At 38.2% G+C, this 14,940-nt stretch overlaps 2 protein-coding genes and 1 non-coding gene across 5 annotated transcripts; 1 reads left to right on the plus strand and 2 right to left on the minus strand.

The window, feature by feature from the left end:
* Positions 1–26: 26 nt before the first annotated feature.
* On the plus strand, positions 27–3,334 carry ppp1r11 (protein phosphatase 1, regulatory (inhibitor) subunit 11). The gene is made up of 3 exons (XM_026942112.3): positions 27–371; positions 1,978–2,086; positions 2,166–3,334. The coding sequence occupies exons 1-3, from the start codon at positions 294–296 to the stop codon at positions 2,342–2,344; spliced, it is 366 nt and encodes a 121-aa protein (XP_026797913.1). The 5' UTR covers positions 27–293; the 3' UTR covers positions 2,345–3,334.
* A 3,009-nt stretch (positions 3,335–6,343) lies between these two features.
* c29h6orf47 (chromosome 29 C6orf47 homolog) lies at positions 6,344–14,332 on the minus strand. 3 transcript variants are annotated; one of them, XM_053231576.1, is made up of 7 exons: positions 14,266–14,332; positions 13,950–13,990; positions 13,685–13,740; positions 13,339–13,413; positions 13,098–13,159; positions 9,458–12,920; positions 6,344–7,814 (listed from the first exon to the last, which is right to left on the minus strand). In XM_053231576.1, the coding sequence occupies exon 6, from the start codon at positions 10,378–10,380 to the stop codon at positions 9,475–9,477; it is 906 nt and encodes a 301-aa protein (XP_053087551.1). In that variant the 5' UTR covers positions 10,381–12,920; positions 13,098–13,159; positions 13,339–13,413; positions 13,685–13,740; positions 13,950–13,990; positions 14,266–14,332; the 3' UTR covers positions 6,344–7,814; positions 9,458–9,474. The 3 variants fall into 3 exon arrangements, 2 of the variants coding, with proteins under 2 accessions (XP_053087551.1, XP_053087550.1); XR_008301277.1 differs by lacking the exon at positions 14,266–14,332 and having other exon boundaries at positions 10,764–12,920; positions 13,950–14,259; XM_053231575.1 differs by lacking the exon at positions 14,266–14,332 and having other exon boundaries at positions 13,950–14,259.
* On the minus strand, positions 13,231–13,292 carry LOC113543912 (small nucleolar RNA SNORD52). Its single transcript, XR_003404453.2, has one exon. It is a non-coding gene; the product is annotated as a small nucleolar RNA SNORD52 (small nucleolar RNA).
* Positions 14,333–14,940: the final 608 nt, after the last annotated feature.

Here is a 14,940-nt window from a genome sequence, read left to right on the forward strand (position 1 = left end):
CCAAAAAAAAAAACCCCAGAAGTCAGGAAGTGGTCCGTCGGTTAATTGTTTCCCCCGAAGCTGCGTTTAGAGTGCAGATTCATCTCCAGCACTCTGATTAGCTGCTATGACGCATTGAAAAACCTTTTGCAGGATCTGTTATTTTATTTTATTTTTGTTAATTATTTCTTTTGCTACAGAATTAGTACCGTGTTGTGGCTGACTTCGCTGAACTGTGAGAAAACAAGGCGCTTTAGATTAGCAGGAAATAGGACGTGAAGTGAGCTAGCTTAGCTGTGTGTGCTAACGTTGCTATGGCGGAGGTAGCGGGGCCGTCCAGTGAGACGATCACGGAGACGGTGCAGACGGGAACACCGCCGCCGCCCCAGCAGGTGAGCGAGCATCATCCACATCATCATCATCATCATCATCATCATCTACATCCACGTCATCATCTACATCAAGATCCACATCATCATCCACATCAACATCCACATCTACATCAACATCAAGATCAACATCCACATCAAGATCATCATCTACATCCACATCAAGATCATCATCTACATCCACATCATCATCTACATCAAGATCATAATCCACATCAAGCTCATTATCTACATCCATATCCACATCATCATCTACATCCACATCAAGATCCACATCATCATCTACATCATCATCTACATCCACATCAAGATCCACATCAAGATCTACATCCACATCCACATCAAGATCAACATCATTATCTACATCCCCATCAAGATCCACATCATCATCCACATCCACATCAAGATCAACATTATCTACATCCCCATCAAGATCCACATCATCATCCACATCAAGATCTACATCCACATCTACATCCACATCAACATCCACATCCACATCCACATCAAGATCATCATCTACATCCATATCCACATCAACATCTACATCAAGATCATAATCCATATCCACATCCATATCCACATCAAGCTCATCATCTACATCCATATCCACATCATCATCTACATCCACCACTTTCTCATTTAGTGTTAAGGGAATGTTTGTTACAGATGGAGGTATAAATGTTCCTCGAATTCGATTAGCCTGGCTAATGAACATACCTAGCAGCGAATTTTACTACTGACTACTAACATAAACAATATTTTCTTAAACACTGAATAATATGGGATTTATCTTTTAATCTTTGTTCATACTAGTGCTACAAATAAATGGGTTGCAGAGATACTCGTGATTTTATGAAAATTGTGTCCCCTTTATGGACCCCATATCCTCTACCCATGGTCCATCAGAGAGTGGTTTTATTTTTTATATTTCATTTAGTATTCTGAACATGACGGAAGATCAGATAATTCAGGGTTACTATCACACACACACACACACACACACACACACACACATACACACACAGAGTAAAGAATAAAACGCTTCAGGATGTGCTGTTATAGGAAAACAATCAACGATGGTGGGGTGTGATGAAGCAAAGTTACTGTTAGCAAGTCCCACTTGCCTAAGACTGCTATTTTTGATTTATTAAAGAATAAAACAGCTTTTGTTTTTTATCCGTTTATAGTTTCATTTAATATTGTGCAAGGCAAAGTAGTTCCTGCTGTCACTTACGTTATAACAGTTTTAAACAGCCATTCTGTTACCAGCTTCTCTGTATTTTCAGCTTTACCTCTAACTGTTACAAAGCTCTGACACTGGAGACTCCTTCCATAAATGTTAAATAAACATCTCCTTACAGAAAAATCACCATATGGACAATTATACATGTTTCTTTGTTTATTATGAAGTGCAGATTATATGCGCTGTCTGCTATACACGTCCCTGTGAATGAGTTGTTACTATAGAAATGATAACTTATTAGAAGAAATGATATAAGAAATGAATCAACACCTTCTGACCAATCAGAATCGAGTATTTAACAGCGCTGCGGTGTAAATGGTTGCATGTAGAAATCCTTAATAATGCATTTTCTCTGTTCCACAGGACGGAAGAAGCCTGACCATCAAGCTTCGAAAGAGGAAGACTGACAAAAAGGTCGAGTGGTCCAGTGACACGGTGGATAACGAACACATGGGTCGCAGGTCCTCGAAGTGTGAGTACACGCATGAGTAGAGCTCTGTAAATGTCGCTAAAGCGTTATATGACTCTGTTTTTCTTCCTCACCTCGACAGGTTGTTGCATTTACGAGAAGCCCCGACAGTTTGGCGAGTCCTCCACAGAGAGCGAAGGAGAGGACGAGGAAGGATGCGGTAGTGCGCACTGCATTCTCGGCCACGGGAGAGGACACGGACAGAGAGGGGGAGGCGGCACCACTACGCCCCCCAGCTCCGGTGGAACAAACCCTCACTAATCAGGAGTGAAAGAGCACTGAGCGGGAGGCAGAAAGGAAAATGCAGGCCGGACATGTTCATAATTTTACTCACATTGAAATAAAGTCACTGCGTTGCTGTGTTTCAGATTGCCATTCGATGCAGAGTGGGAGCTTTTAGTTAATGCAGGTTGATTATTTTGGATTTTCTTTTTTTTTTTTTCTGCTGTCATTGTGATTAGTGAGAAAACCTCTGAATGCTGTGGAGATTTTTCTGGATTTGATGTACATAGGACATGGGTTTTAATTTCTTTCTTTTTTTTTTGTAAAATGTTTCTATTTATTTGTCTGCAACGTTAAGACCAGTTCTGTCTTGTTATACTTTCTCATTTTAATGCAAGAAAAAGAATCAAGATGCCTTGAATCAGTGAAGCTCGAGCCAGGGATTATAGTAAAGCTAAAAATAAAAAAAAACCTCAGATTGTTTAGCTGGTGATTTAGAAAGCAGGGTCCATTTCAAAGACTTGAGGTTGAAAAAGGCCAAGGTGCTCTGCTAACCGAGCAACAGACGGTAATATTACAGCTGGAGAAGACACAAGTGAACGCGTTATTCGAGCTTATAAAGACGTAATGCGCTGCTTTTCTTGCAAAATGTTTTTTCCTCAGTGAGTAAGTGATGCACTTCACACAGTCCAATGTTAATGTTTTCACTGATTTACATGAACACGGTGAATTATTTTCTTCATGTCATCACGTTTCCTAGTGACACTACTGATTCTTTTCTGACAATCAGATGAGTAAAGCTAATAAAGGCATTGTGCATGTACATACTAATGGCAGAAAGCTTCCCAGTGGCGCTGAAATTACATTTAGTATTGCCTAAACTGGCTTAAGTGTCAGCTGCGTCTGTATTTGAAAGATTAAAAGGAGCAAAGGTTATAATGTTCAAAACAGTACCACATGAGAAATATTGTAAAATCCCAGTGATGTCAGCATGTTCAATAATAAACTGATGAAAAAGTGTTTGGTACATATGAGACTTCTGAATTCTCAGTTTCTGTGTGTGGGCTGAAAGAGATCCAACCAAGGTGCAGATCAGCAGTGCCGAAAAAGACGACTCGGCCACCTGAAGTGGTTATAATACATATAATAATACATTAATAATACATGTAGAATCAATTATTTACTCTACACAGATTGAAGTGTTTTCAACATGCCATCTTCCTTAATGAAGTAAATATTAAAAAAAAAAAAAAAAAGATTAATTACATTTTATCCTACATGAAATTCTCTCCTATTTGCAGTAAACACACCCTTTGAGATAGATGGCATGTTTTTCTACAGTAATTACTAAAAAAAATAAAAAAAAAAAAAAAACAGTTTAAGCAAGCTACACATGAAACTAGATATGCCAAAAGCTGTTAACGTGATCTCCATGTAAATGCAGTGTAATAACCGTAGTAACAGCGGTGGCCAATTACAGAGGAGAGGACACAATTTACATCAAGATTACATCATCTTCAGTTTGAAGGTTGAAGGTTGTAACTCATAACTTCTGACCTCTGACTAGGAAAAACTAAATAAAACTCTGAATTCCTACTCAGGAACTCAGGAAGGTCTCACCAACCTCGAGCTCAGCAAGTGACGTAAAAACAAAATGGCCGCTCATAGTGTGAACAGGAAACAAAGTAGCACTTCATTTTTAAATGAGTTCTACTCGTATATACTCGTATTTACTTTAGAGTATTTTGCTTTTTTTTTTGGTAAATCTGTAACACTGACTATAAAGTTTGCTGTGTTGAGGAGGTAAATATTATATCACTTGTCACAGTTAACTGGCTAGATTGTTGCTAACAAAAGACGAACATGGAGGGGTCCATGTTTTCTCCCCACTTTGTAGCTTGAATGCATGGAGGTCAAAAACGAAGTAATTCTGAGCTCCTACTTCCCACTTCTGAGGTAAGTCGAATGTAGCGTTACAGATAATACAGCCGAATGTTTGTAGTTCTGCCTCTGTAGCTCTCCTCTGCTTCAGCTCTTGCTGTAGGTGTGAATGATGTGTCATGGTCCTGAAGTACTGAGAAATTTCATATTATGCAAATATCAAGCAGTACATGGCTGTTTTAAACATCATTTTCAGCAAGACTTTCATGATTTATTCTTTAAAAAAATTTTGGGTGTAATTACTCTGTAATGATATAAGATTCTGGGTTAAATTTGCTGAAGCTGTAAAGCCACACCCCTAAAAGATGTACAGGCGGGGCCTAGGCGAAGCTGTCTGATTGGTTGGATATTTCTCCACTCTATAAACCATGCCCAGATTAATAACATGTAATAACATTTGAAATAATTATTTATTAACAATTATTACTAATATTAATTAATATAGATATATTAAAGTTAAAGGTGCAATCGTCAATATTTTCCATTTCTTACTAGATCAAAAAATGTGAAAAATTAAGTAGAAATTAAAAAATAAATAAACAAATAAGCCATTGTCTTAGAATAAGTGTATTACATAGCTGAAAAAACCCCAGTCTGGAAACCTGACTTGCGGTCCAGATTGGCCTCGTCAGTCATTTTATAGACACGCCCCCCAAACCCCCTTCACATCCTCATAAATCATTATAAGGAGAAGTTGTGTGTTTATAGAGTTGTAACTCGGCTTTAAAGCAGTTGAATGTCCAAATCTGAGTGTCAGAAGTGATGTCACGACAGTTCTTGCTAATGCTAACTCTAGTTATCATGCTAACTCTTATCATGCTGAACCACCATAAGTTTTGGGGGCAGAGCTTTGTGTACATGGGTTGAAATGTGGGTGTGCTCAATGAGTAAAACAAAAATACATTCAAATCTTATTCACCTCCAGCCGGTTAACCCTTAGAGACCCCTTTTCATAAATCTTACCTTTTCATAAATCTTACCATAAATCTTACCTTACCTAAAGTTTAAAAGAACACAACATGGCTCTTGCTTCATGCTAACCACTAGAGGACGACATTTTGGCTTCGCTTTTTAACCACATGTATACAAAACACACAAGCCACAGACTTTATTTTCCCACTCAGGGTTACTCTCTGTTGTAACTCTGATGTAAGCCAAATACATCATGGCAACGTCTGCATCCTTATTCAAACACACATGATTGCTGTTGAATAAAACTGTACAAAGTGACAGTGAAGTCTCTGAGAAATATTTACAGTTCTTTCCTGTATGGAGTTTCATAACTCCGATTTCCACCGTCACCAAGTGTACTGTGAATGCACCTGTATCAACTTCCACTTTATCCTGGTTAGGGCCATGGTGGATCCGGAGCCAATCCCAGGAACGTGGGTTACGAGGAGGGAATACACCCTGCGTGGGGTTTCAGTCCATCACAGGTCACCGTGCACACACACATTCACAGCTAGGAGCAATTTTGTTTGAAACAGTAACTAGGTGACCGTTTACAATGTCATGTGGGATTAAAGCTATAATAGCTGGTGGCTTCATGGGGATGTAATTGTGTTCCCATCGCTTTTCACCTCACGCCCACAGTCTCATTTCATAAAGACACGTCTCTTCAGTCCTATCAAAGAGAGTGTTAATATGTAAATCAAAATATTTTAGAGCCTGCCATTTACAGGCCAAAACCTCCACTGGATGACAAAGAGTGGTTGTAGAACTGTAGTAGTGTGCAGAACATGGGCAGGAGTAATGCATAGCTTCTGCTTTGTGCTAGACATCCAGTCCCCACAGTAAAGAGTCATGGGTAGTTGTTTAATAAGAGACTGTGAGGTGGTGGGTGCATAAACTCAGTCAAAAGACATGGGGAATTTATAGGAAGTTAACGAGGAATTCACGCGTGGTCTTTCTCCCAAAGTTAAGTAATTAAAAACGCCATTTTAGATGAAAACAGTTTGGTGTGCAGGTTTGCACTGGCAATAATAATAAAACTAAATTCATTCACTGTATTACAAGCACCAGTTCAACCACAACCTGAAAACAGCAATTTTGATGATGATGATGATGATGATAAAATAACAACAACCTACATACATGTATGCTTCAGGAAAAAAACAGAAGATTTATTTCGGCAAATATTTCAGGCTCAATGTGCTGATCAGTGATTACTGAAGAACTTTGAAAGATCTCAGCTACATCATACGCATCTATTCATGTTCCCTCTCTCAGAAAGGACACAGCGATCACTCCTAGTTTACACAGCAGATTTTTACACATCTGAGTTGTACAGTGACCCTGCACTTTAATGAACAGTGCAAACACATAAAACTGACAAAAAAAAAAATCTTAAAGTGCATTAACTAGACTTTGACATGAACAGAAAATGTTGTAGATATTTTTCATTTAAGATATGCTTGTTGAACAATGCTAGATGTAGACATTTTTATTAAAACATTTCACCACTGATCATGCTCTGAAATAACAGTCACAGAAAAGGAAAAAAAAACCAAAAAAACAAGACTTGCAAGGAAGAGACATCTAAAACAATCTCAATATGGTGTTAGTGTGAAACAAGGCTATAAAACAAACCCTAATGGGCCATACTGAGGCACGTGTGTCAGAAACGTTGTACAAGGACAATATTCAAAGTAGTGATTATTCAAAACAGCCATCAAACAACTGAATATGAATGGAACAAAAACACATTGTTCTCTGATACAAATACACAAACCCCATGGATAAACAGACACATTAAATAAGTAATATATAATAGTGGAAATGATCATGAGAATAAAGCAACAGATCAAATCTAATAATGCAGCCAGGTCCTGGCTAGTGTGTACCATAGAGTCAAAAGCAAGTCCACTTTCTTTACTATGTCTAGTGACCTAATGATGTTCCCGAGTACCCCTAAAAAAAAGACTCCATGATTATGGATGTGCTGTTTAAATACACATATAAATCACACAGAATATCATTACTCTGCTCTAATTACAAATGTAGTGAAATACAAATACTGTAAATGGAGTTTAGCAAAGCTTGGAGTTGGGCAAAGTATTTAAAAAAAATGAAGTTAAGAAGAGCTGGTGCTGATAATGAACGCTGAAGCCACTTCAGGTTCAAGTTAAATCTCTGCCAACTCTCTCCAGAGGTTAAAACCAATCAGCTGTGTGGCTTCCTGAAGTTAAATTATGTGGTAAATATCACAGCAGGGTCATTTCTCTCTCTCCATCCGTACGTGTTAAAAGTGCCTTTACAGTGCATTTTGTACTCAAAAATCTCACTGGCAACTTTCCAAAATGCTGATGAATCATTCGTCTTCTGCTCCAATGCACAGTTTTGTCTTTGAACATTATATTCTTAAAAAGTCCATTCAAAATTGTAGTAATGAAAACAGCGTTCCTTTAAGTTCAGGCTTTTCTCCTGTCAGAGTGTGAATGAAACTGTATAATTGAGAAAAAGGAGTGCTGGTAAGATTGTAACATCTTCATAACGACTTAATCACCGACGTTTGGCTCGTATACTGGCTTTGTGCTCAAGCAGTCAGTTTGTAGTGTCTCCTCACAGCCTGTAAAACAGAGACATGTGTTAACCTTTTTAAAACAAGCAACCGAACAAAAACATAAATCCTTTAATGCACCAACTATATGTGTCAATTATGGCAGGTTGCGAGTTGTTATGAGCTCAGACTGGTTTCATGGCATGTGGAAAATGTCAGTGCGGCTCTACACTGGTTGCAGGATAATTGTACTTCATGCAGTAAATAATGTTACGGCACGAAGACAAATTGGTTTGGCCTGGACTACATGGCAACAGAGCACTGAAGGGACCTAGATAACCACCAGGAGATCTGCACAGTAGATATAGTAACACACTCAAAACAAGCCTTTTCCTTCCCTTCACTGACCCGAACTACGTATGTCTTTTGAGGAAAAGGGGCGGAGCTGAGCAGGAGCGTTTCAGCTTGGGTGGAGGTCATTTCAGGGCCAGATAAAGGCACTTGGAATGAACAAACTAGCCAAATCAACTGCATGGCAATATTGTGAATCACACCAGGCTCACGGCTCATCAGGTGTTAAAGCTTTGATGTGCTGCGGTGGTTGCCGGGAAACCAAATCAGAAAAAACGTGCTAGCTAACATAACATAACATACGGCAAGCTATTTAGCTCGTTAAGTGCATTAATACAGTATATGATTATTATCTGTATCTAACAAAGTTTCTAATAGAGAACATCTTATTTGTCCACTCACCAATAAAGTCGTCATGCAAAGTTTTGGCTGTATCGCTCATAAACGATATTCCAGTCTGGCAATTTTCTCTCGATATGTTTAACCACAAAGTGACTGCATATGACCATTTTGCAACAAACTTCATTTTGCTTGATTATTACAGCACTTCCTCAGATCTGTGTGTTCCTAATTCTGAAAAGATCCTCCATAATCCATGCACGGCAATTAATCCGCCTAGTAAAAATCGTTCTACTGACATCCAGACTGCATCGCACCTTGGCTGATGCGAGTAGTGCAGCAGGTGGTGGGGTCGGGAAAGGTGCGATGTGGTTACAACACTGAGAACCAACGTGCAATAAACATAGATAAATACCAAATGAAACTATTTGTCTGGAAGTCAATAAGGAGTAGAATTTATTTTCTTTTTCTAGTGTTTCTGTTTGGCAATATAAATGGAAAAAAAAACTAATAGGCAGGACATGAAATCTGCTTGCGCTATTGATTAAACATGAAGACATTTTAGTGAATAAACAGAGGCTTTCATTTCTTTATAAAAAGAAAATGGAAAATGTCAAAGCTGCCAAAAACTGGTTTTCTGATATTTACATGATGTATTTTACAAAAATAATTACTACACTAGTAAAAAAGAAAACCAGTGTAGTGATGATGCTTTCAAATCCCTGTGAATCTCTTCATGGAGCTCTGGTTGTGTAAACCTCCTAAATTACAGGATTGTTCTGTTTGACGAGGAAACAAGCAATGCGTCTTTAAATTTGCCTGAAATAAGGAACTTCAGAAGAAAGACATCATTAAGCTGCCTTCTGACTAAGACTGACTCCAAAAAGATCTGAAAACAGTGACTAGTTGCCTATTTACTAGAATGTTCTAGTATATTTAGTATCGCATATATGGCCTCCGATGCGTATAGTGTGAGATTAAAGGTCAATGATTATTAAATGTATGTGAAGTGAAGCACCTACCCTAAAACCTTCTGTCTTCAAGACACAGTCACACTTTTGCTGGCAGGGCTACTGCTTTGTGTCTGCGCCAAAGTATCTTCTGTTTCTTCCTCGCTGTCCTCATCTTCTTTCCCGTCTTCTTCTGCCCCCAAAATCACGCTCTGTCGCACGCTGACGGAAATGACCAGTGCCTGGATGATGCCATAAACCAGTGCGAACTGAGGCAGGTACTCCTGAACCAACCACAGCAGGCCGGCCATTCCTACAGAGGACACGAGGAACATGGCCATGCCGTGGAGCCACAGCTTCAGTGCGCCCTGGACACCCAGAACATCCAGGACGAACTTGGCAGGAGGCGAGACCGTCCAAAGGAAGCCGACTACAAACAGGTCAAAGAGGTGGCGAAGGAAATTGAAACAGATCTCGTAATGCTCTGGGAGAATTTCTCCGGACCACGACTGAGCAAAGAAGCGGAACGTAGACGACCTCTGGGAAAGCGGAACGGGAGACGGAGGAGGGGTTCCGTAATCGGAAAAATCGGCATCTTTTGCGTCAGAATCCCACGATCCATCGTTTCTCTGATTGAGTCCACTGACCTTGTTTGACAATGGCCATACATGAAATGCAGAATTGAATATCCGCTTCCACCATCGTGGAGGACTTTGCGGAGGAGGCGTCACGAGTCTTTCTGCATTCAGATCTTCTATTTCTAAAGGTTTGAGGATCTCTTCCTGAGCTTCCCAGTATTCTTCGGTTGGGGTTTTTTGGTCGCTTCGGTCTCTCCATCCACCCCAAACCCAAGAGGTTAACCCTCCCAGACTCCATCTGCTTCTCTCCTGACACTCAACTGTAAGACTTTTCTCACTTTTGGGTTTACTAGCCCAAGGGCGATACAAGTTTCCTGGGTTAATCCACGCCCAAACTCGTCCTACAACAGCTGACATGGCTTTTCTTTTCTTTTCCTCTTCCAATATGTTCAAATAAGCTAAGTTAGTTTAGAACCTTATTTGCTTAAGCTAACCTTATGATAATCCTAAACTCATAAACATCACTATATGATATATAAGTCACATGAGCATCATGTAGTGATCATGTAATGCTTTCGGTTTTGTCTTCAGTAAATGTCTTTTGTCGTGTAAAAATGAGGTGAAGTGAATTAAAGGCGTTGCTCACCACCACACCTGTGCTTTGTTGTCAAGAGCTGAAGAAGAGTCAAACTAATTTAGGACACACCCGCCCCAAAAAGCCAACAATACGGCTAGTTAGCTAACAGTTAACCACACATTCAAGGTTAAAATGAATAAATATACATTGTCGGTCAACTTACGTGTAATTATTCCGATATTTGAGCATATAAATGGCAATAATTAATCGCTTAAGGGGCCAATGTTGACGGTATTTTCATCTCTCTACAGTCTGGCGTCTTTAGCAGTTCGATGTTTATCAAGCCAACGTTAGCTAGTTTATTTAAAATACTACCTATCTAACTCACTATTTCATTAGTCAACTATATAACTATGCAAAATTAACTCATAATTACTGACAAGTTTTGTTAGTATAGCTGCCTACATCATTCAAACTCTGTCAGGAGAAAGGCTAACGTGAGCCTAGCAAGCAAGGACCAGCTCCAATGCTGCCAACTTCACACGAGTGATGATTCATTCGCGAATGAATCGGCTCTTTGATCCGGTTCCTTTAGGTGACTCGAATATATGAGCCGATTTTATTTTTTGTAAATGTAAAGCAATACCGTCGCTCTTACAAGGTAATTTAATCCAAATTCTTCGCTGAAAAGCTTCTTTAACATCGGAGTCGTTTGTTAGAGAGAATGTGAATCGTCCTGAATGAATCGTGAATCTTCTTAATGAAGCTTAGACACAGCAACAGTAACGCAAAGTGAATGCAATGCAAAATAAGGTTATTTTATTAATTAGGAGGTAGAGTAAGATTACACGGAACAATTTCAGCCATCGTCAGGCGAAGTAGAATGATCACTGGGCGTAATATTGCAAACTTTGTCCGTTTAGAGGGGAAAAAATGACAACGAGCTATTTGAGAGCCGAATGAGTCGGCTCCTACTGGTGAGATGAACCAAATGATCCGATTCATTAAAAAGAATCAGAATTCGCTTCCTTACTTCACACTCGGCTTTGACGTAGCAGGAAGTGTAAGGAAATTAACTAGCCTGAGAGTTGCTTTGAGTGAACTGAAGTTACCTGAATTTCTACTGCAGCAGCTGTTGTGACATTTTAAAACTCTGAATAGTGCAAATGTTCAAAGTAAATTAAGCATTAGTCTAACCGGATATGAATATTTTGCTAGCTGGTTGACATTTAAACAGCTAAGTAGCTACACTACACTAAAACACTGTAAATAGCTGTACATTTCTGCGAGTGTGATTTCAGCTACAAACACAAAATTATTGGCTATACAGGATATAAAGGAAGACTCAATATCGTTAAATATGTCAACAGTCCTCATTTTTTCATAATACAAGTCCTACACTCACAAATAGCTGTAGTGTTATGGTGTTTTATATTTCACTCTTATGGTAGAAAACTTCATTTTTCATCACACATGCTGTTAGGAAACAAATGTTTGCTAGGAAACATTTTTTCCTAAAGCAAAATCAAAAGTGACATGCAAAATGACCTTAAAAAAATGAAAATGCTAAATTGAACCCAAGCAGTTATATTAAATATTGTGAGGTGGAGGAACGGAGAGAAAAAAATTGGTGAAAACTGAACGTCATGAATATGGCTAGCTTTCGTTGTACAGCAGTAACTAACCATTTAATCAGCCTTACAGTAAGGTTAGAACAAGGTTTGGATTTGTGCAGGGGTTAAAGCCAAAGTATGAAAATCTAGTGACACTAAAGCATCAGAAGAAATGCAGGTGTTCACTAAAAGCCCATTAACAGTATAGATATGTATAAAAAAAATATACTAATGTTTAGTAAGCCCTGTCCAGACAAATTCAGACTAAATGGAGTAGAGGTTTATATTTGCAGTCATTACCACATGAACAAAAGAGGATAAAACCTGAGGGACATAAGACAGGAGTCTAACAAAACAGGTAGCACAGGAAGTCAAACATGAGGGTCCAGTATAGGCAAACTATGTGGATACAGAATTTGAGTATTTGTAATAGCAGGAAGTGCTGAAAACATACCAGCAATATGCATACATACAAACATACACTTATTACAAGGTGTTGTATGTAAGTGGTTCACAAGGGTATCAAATGCCAAAGAATAATTTGATAACTAAAAAGATTAAAAAGTGATAATGTCTGAGAACCAAAAGGTTAACAGTCCAGTAATGTGACACTAAAAAGCAGGAAGCCTTGATGCACACTTCAGAGCTTTATTTGTATCAGCTGCTACATCAATGCCAACTTAGCATTACATTTTAAAAAGCATCATGAACATAATCATACTGAAGGTACAGCACATCTCTCTCTGCACTGGTGCGGCAACACAATCCTAAAAAATAAATAAAAAAATTAAACATCTAACAAGGCAAAGTGTTTCAAGCCTAAAATCATGGCTGTGTTTCAGTGCGCTGCGAGTAAACTTCATTTCATTTCAGCTGAACCGAAAAAGGCATATCATCATTAACACAACATTTAGCAAAAGCTAGAATGAAAAATAAATACTTACTGCATCGATCTTTTGCACTCAAAGTACAAAAGCTCCATCCTCATCACGTTCTACACACCAACCTGGCAAAAAGAAGAGATACATACTATAAATAACCAAATTTGACTAATAAATACTTACTTATACACACACGTGTTCAGAGAGATGAAGGACATCATGTTCTCAGAGACTCTAGTCTAGTGAATCATCATTACACATACTAGAAATTATTTAATCAATATTTAATATAATAAAAACCAACCTCAGTCAAGGAACGCAGCTCCTTTCACATGATAACAGGAACAGACTTGATTAGTGGACGTTTAACATTAAACCACTATAAAAGGATAAAAAAAAAAAGCCTGATTTATCATTCAGGAATAAATTGAACATTGTAATCATATGACAAAATGCTGTCATGTAAGAGGAATAAAACACTTCATGACATGTGATCATAGTAAAACATCATTGTGGTAACACTAAATACCACCCCATCATTCATCATTTTCCTATAAGCGCACAAAGTGTGTTATTACTTGTACATAAAGCACTAAAATACCAAGTGCAAATGGATAGTGTAATTAAAAGTGCATCATAAAGGCACTTACCAAAGAAGAAAAAAAAAAAAGCAGCTAGGTGAAATCTTCAGACCATTCTGTAACACCTACAAAAAAAAGGGAGAAAAAAAAAAGAGGAAAATTTTTAATGTCTTGTTGGAAAAGTATTGATTTTATGAGCACATACAGCAGAAACATGTTCAGTTTACTGTGAAGAGCTTCATGTTGCATTCAGAGACTCTAGTCTAATGAATCATCAGCACATGTTCAGATATAAAATAAAAGCTTAACAAAGTACTGTAGAAAAATCACAAACCATTTCCAACACGTCTGCAGCTGAGGCCCATGTCTGCAACCCTACATGGACAAAAAAAAACATAGAATGCGCTTTAGTAAAAACACCGAAAATATATAACCTGCAATAATAAACACAACACCACGAGGCGAGGTGGCGGCCATTTTGGAAAAGCAGCTTCATACACAAAAGCGCTCAGCTTTCTAACTCTTAGTTCACTCAAAAATAAATAAGACTGAAATAATCCACTGAACTAACATCTATATAAGCATTTAAACAATGCCATTTTTTTTTTTTTTTTAAGAAAGCTTTTTATAGACATGTTCACTTCACTAACCTGCTTCAACACACTGAGCGCCAGAGAGAGAGGAGGAGGAGAAACTAGCGCGAGCCTTTATTGGGGTCTTCACTCAGGAACAGGGGCGTCAAATCAACTGCCTGAGTAAAATTATATTATAATAATAATAATAATAATTATTATTTTTGTAATAACTGAATGTCAGATATTAAAATGGTTCATTCAGCAGGCAATTAAAACGACAATTTTTAAATTTCACTTCAAAAATTCACTTACAAAGATTATAAAAATGATTGTTTTGTTTGTATGGGGATGGTTCAGAGAATGTTCCCGCAATGTTCCCAGGTTAGTTCAAGGTTCCTGAGAGGTTCAGATTATTTAAAGATTCCCAGAACATTAGGGAAACTGACCCATAATATGAACTGACATGTCCTAACGTTAGGGGAATGTTCTCAGACCCATCCCGGATTAGTTCAAGGTTCCTGAGAGGTTAAAATTATTTAAAGGTTACCAGAACATTAGTAGAACATTTTCCAAACCATTACAGGTTATCGAAAGGTTCCTGAGATTTTCAAATTATTCAGATGTTACCAAACATTAAGAGAACCTTCTCAGAACCATAATGGGAAATGAAACACCCTGACATTAGGGGAACATTCAAAGACTTATCCTGGGTTAGTACAAGGTTCCTGAGATTTTCAAAAAAAATTATAT

The sequence above is a fragment of the Pangasianodon hypophthalmus genome, chromosome 29 (genome assembly GCF_027358585.1).
Source record: "Pangasianodon hypophthalmus isolate fPanHyp1 chromosome 29, fPanHyp1.pri, whole genome shotgun sequence".
Lineage (NCBI taxonomy): Eukaryota > Metazoa > Chordata > Actinopteri > Siluriformes > Pangasiidae > Pangasianodon > Pangasianodon hypophthalmus.